At 35.2% G+C, this 5000-nt stretch overlaps 2 protein-coding genes across 4 annotated transcripts in view; one reads left to right on the forward strand and one right to left on the reverse strand.

Moving 5' to 3' along the window:
- LOC143025381 (uncharacterized) overlaps positions 1 to 5000 on the reverse strand; it is a 102861-nt gene that overhangs the window by 79598 nt on the left and 18263 nt on the right. For both annotated transcript variants that reach the window (XM_076184939.1, XM_076184938.1), the window contains exon 2: positions 749 to 1031. In XM_076184939.1, coding sequence (XP_076041054.1) covers positions 749 to 1031 — 283 coding nt within the window. The remainder of the gene's footprint in view (positions 1 to 748; positions 1032 to 5000) is intronic.
- Es2 (ess-2 splicing factor homolog) overlaps positions 1 to 5000 on the forward strand; it is a 158860-nt gene that overhangs the window by 50104 nt on the left and 103756 nt on the right. The window lies entirely within an intron of this gene.

The raw sequence follows: 5000 nt of genomic DNA on the forward strand, positions 1-5000 counted from the left end.
AGGGAAGCGAACTCATAATAGAAGGAATAAAGAATTTTTTAGAGTTACAGGAAAGAGGGAAGAGTTCCGAAAAAATAAGTAGAAGAAATAAGTGGTACAAGTTTATAGATGTAAGGGAGTCAAAAGTTATATGTACAAGGATGAAAAGTTGTAAGTGCGGATACATATGTAAACCAGAATGATTCAAAGTGAAGACGGCTAAAGGCATGTGTTATGTCACCACGGTTTTCTAATACAGTAAGCACATTCACTGATCAGCGAAAGAAACGAGTCGGAAGTAGGCAAATACCACAAGTGGAACAAATGAAAAAAATGAAGGCTAAACCACATGCCTACAAAATATGCAAATAGTATTTTAGTTTATATCAATCGATGACAAACTTTAATCCATAAAAGAGCACTGTTGCGTGTGTGTGTGTGTGTTGTGGTTTTGTGGTTTTGATCCCAGTAAAAAAATATCAAATCTTGGTATCTTAAGCCTAGCACAACATATCCAACCATTCGAATACGATGCTAATATTCTGAGCCGTGTCAAATTTTCGCTTCAAAATTATACTCACATTTCTTGTATTTTTTTTCTTCCCTTGCTGCACATTGAATTCATTTTTCGTCGCTATTCAAGAAAATCAAACTGTTTATTATGGGCATTCTCTTACGTTGATTTGTTTCAAATATAAATTGATTTTTACTTGAAGCTTCTTTGAAAAACCACAAAGTATCAGAAAATATGACGAAGTATCTTACTGACCTCTTGATGTTGTGCCTGACTTTGAGATCGTCCAGGTAATGAGCAGGGTGTAGGGTGCTTCTGAGACGACAGAAGGGGGCGGAGTGTGGCACCACATGAGGCTTCAATATAGAATGATCAGGGAGATGGTGGGTAGGGCGAAAATAGGTGTCGAGAGAGGGATTAAGGGAATTTTCGTCAAGGTTAGGTCGGAGGTCTAGAAATGATCTAAACTTCCGTAGTGTTCCTGTACCAGAATCCTGAAGTTCAATTGGTGTTCGAATATCATGTGGTGCACCTAGACCTGTTGAGAAAGTAAGATATTACAATTCTACCTATAGCTCTTTCATATTCGTGTATGTAGGCATTGGCACGGACACATTTGATAAAGAAAATCTACTAAAATCTGTAAAGTTGAATATTATACATGTACACTGTCATTTTACTAAATTAATGTAAATGAAAACCCAGTTAGAATGACCAAGTATACACAAATATGTTTAGAGATGTGAAGAGAGTAGTTTTGAGGATATGAAAAAATGTGTCGTGATTAGAATATATGCATGAAACATTGATATGTATTCAAAAACACAAAACATAAACACGTACACGCGGTCGCTCACACAAATATGTATACAGAAACACCTATACAATTTTCACTGCTGGGCACAAATATACATACGATAGTTTTATTGAAAAAAACATGCCGAGAGGGAATCTTGAGATGAATATCAAGAATGGATGCAGAATAAAAACAGATAAACGAGTAGATAGAGATAAATGAGGAGATAAATAATATAGATTTATATCAGAGTGAACAAGTTGATCAACAAGAAAGTAAATGCACAAAAATAAGTCAACGCATGAATGGAAATAAATTGCAGCGAATTGCATACATGCTTTCTTAATAATTGGATCTTACTACATACAATAGAAAATCATGCCGATAAGACCTCACGGTCCGTAGCAAGGCCGAACAGAGAATAAAAGATGTAGCAATGAGAAGGAAAGAAAAGGGCATTGCAGTAAATCACTTAAGTTTCTGTCTAAATGAATATTAAAACATCACATTGCGTTGCATACAATCACCTCCTCGTGAAGCATGTTCCATTCATTGATTATGTATTCGTAAATGAAAGGCCTGAAAAGTATCATCATCCGAGTCATGTGTTACGCTGAAAAGAAATTTATTCCCTTCTGTAAATACGGCCAAAGAAAACATTAGACAATGTACAGGAAAAACTCAAAATCAACAAAACCTCTGAACCCGACGATTGGGATTCAAGAATTTTGAAGTAAAAAAAAAAAGAAAAAAAAAAACACTGAATTATCATCTTATTAGAACTCGTTGAAAAAAAAATCGGTGATGTACCAAGAAAACTAGTACCATGTGCCATGGTACCATAGTACCATAGTACCATAGTACCATGAAAACTAGTCATTGTTATTCCTATATTAAAAAAGGGTGATACACAGAAACTAAAGAACTACAGGACAATAATCCTTTCTCGAACATTGGAAAAAAGTGAAACAATTATTAGAAATACTATAGAACATCACTTGAAAAGCAACTGTCTAATAATTTAGTCAACGCGAACTTAGACATAAGTGCTCATGTACAACTAACCTAAAATTTTACAATATAGTTGTTCCAAGCCATGGCAAAAAAAAAAAAAAAAAAAAAAAAAAATATATATATATAGATATATATATATATATATATATATATATATATATATATATATATATATATATATATATATATATATATATATATATATATATAGCGTAGATATAATATGTCTGGACCTTGAAAATACTTTGGATCATGTACCACACAAGAGTCTAAACTCGACTCATATAGAATAAGAGGTAACTAGTTTAGCCACAAGAGAAACTGATTGAACAATCGTAAGCAGCGAATTGTTCAAAATGGTGAGACTTCCAACTGCAAAAATACAAGTGGAGTTCCACAGGGTTCCGTTCTATGGTAATTATTGTTTATTGTATAATTATATCAAAGACATTGACTGTCGACTTAAATCTATTGTTTCTAAATTCGCACATGATACTGTTATGTACGATATAGTAAATGATCATTCGAATCGATTGAATACTCAAGGGGAATTGTCTCAATGGTAAAGAAATATAACCCAAATAAGTGAAAAGTTATACATGTAGGTTAAAATTATATTAGATATGATTACAAGTTATTTGAAAAAAAAAACTGTTCTAAGTGAAGATTGTAAAGGATTTTGATGTAATATCAGTGACGACCATCATCTAAGCATTATATTTCTGCCTCAGAGAAAATTAAAAGGGTACTGGTATTGGTAATGCAATATTTTGACTTTAAAAAGTGCAGCTATCATCAGCCATTTGTATAGATCACTGACCCGTCTACACTTGGAATATGCTGTTTCTGTATGGTTTCCAAATTCCATTATAGATTTTGAAACAGAGCAGATGCGAGCCACAAAACTCGTACCACATAATAAGAAATAATTCATACGAAAACAATTTAAAACGTTGACCCTATTTCATTAGAAAAATTGAGAAAATTTGTAACATAAAAATTAATCATATTTTTACACAGTAACAGAATAGAAAATAATGGCCACAAGCTGTCAGGACGTAGAACCTGGACGTATTTAGGAATAATTTTATCAACCACATTTTCAATTAATGAAGCAAGGTTTCAGCCGAGGCAACTGAACGTAATACACAGCTCGAAGTTTAAGAATTTACTTTGATTTTCTTCTTTTCTTCTTCTTCTTTATTTTCTTCTTCTTTTTCTTCTTTCTTTTCATCATCATCTTTTTCTTCTTCTTTCTTCTTTTCATCCATATTCATTATGGACCAAAATTCGTCTATCGGCATGTTCTGTCATTGTTTGACTAAGCTCTTTGTATCAACTTTTCCATTAAATCAATATCCTGATAACCTCACTCTGTTGTTTCACGTGACTTATATTCATTATGAATATATTTTCAACATTAATATCAGCTTCCTTTGAATTCATCTCAGGTTTACCCTTTTTTACTACAAATAATGGACAGATATTTCTTGCAAATTTCATATGTTTCTGAAAATCGGTACCAATTTACCAATTCGTTTTGTATTTCAAATTGTGGGTTTAATATACTCATGTTGTTCTTTAAGATACGTACTTTATGTCAGAAATGGGATGAAGGGGGATCGGGAAAGGCCTTATCTTTGGAAGGTAGATATCTGACATTTGACATGGCAGAAGGATGTGATAGGCCATGTTGTCCTTCACCATACCTCGTGGCGAGATGGTAGAGGTTCCCCGGGGATGAGAAGTTGGAGATTTCTGAAGTCAGGACCTCACCAGGAAAACGTAAGACAAAATATCGGACCTTGGAGACGAGTGATGCTGGGTAGGCGTCTTGCGACACCTAATGAGCTTATTTCAGTTTGAAGCATCTGGTGGTGATGTCTCGGTGCAAATGCGTGGGCCGTGAGAGCGGAGAATGAGCGCGACCGTTAGCCCCATTGCAGATGAATATACAGAAGTCGGGCTCACCTACCAGACGAAGTCATCGTAATCAATGGAGAGCATGAATCTCGGCTCGTCCATCAGACAATATCAACTGCATCAATAACGAGCATGCGCCAACACATTGCTTCAACCACACAAAGGATGCCATTCCCTATGATTTCCTCTTCTAATTAGTTCTCGACAAGGATTGGTCGACTTATTCCGACCGTGATTACTGAGGGGATCTTCTTCGTTTTCTCCGTCGATGGGTTGCCTTTTCAGTAGATACTCCTTTAAGTAGAATCAACAATAGAGAAGTGTGACACATGAAAACATAGCCAGAGTATACATTCACGCACCAACCTACAGGAACTTAACTAAGTTTCACAGTACAGTTTCTGATTCGATGCCCCATAATTCTCCATAGACACTTGATACCAGTTTAACTCCACCCCGAATCCTCCATTCCCAGCTACATGTGACCATAAATACTTAAAAATATTCACCTTCTGTAACCTTCCTCCTTCAAGACTTACCTCCTACTTGCTGCCATCCTCATCATTTGTATATCTCATTACTTTATTTTTAACCATACTTTCAACTTCTTCCTATCATATATCTTCATCAGCAAGCCCCAACTGACTCGCCTCCTATTTCTCTTCACTCTAAAACCATCTCCAATCCCTTGTCCAATAATCTTTCATCTACCTCCTATGCCACTCCATCCATGTACACATTGAACAACCATGGCGACATACGATATCCCTGACT

This window comes from Oratosquilla oratoria, chromosome 5 (assembly GCF_046742065.1).
Source record: "Oratosquilla oratoria isolate Oo_2021 chromosome 5, ASM4674206v1, whole genome shotgun sequence".
In the NCBI taxonomy this organism is placed as follows: Eukaryota; Metazoa; Arthropoda; class Malacostraca; order Stomatopoda; family Squillidae; genus Oratosquilla; species Oratosquilla oratoria.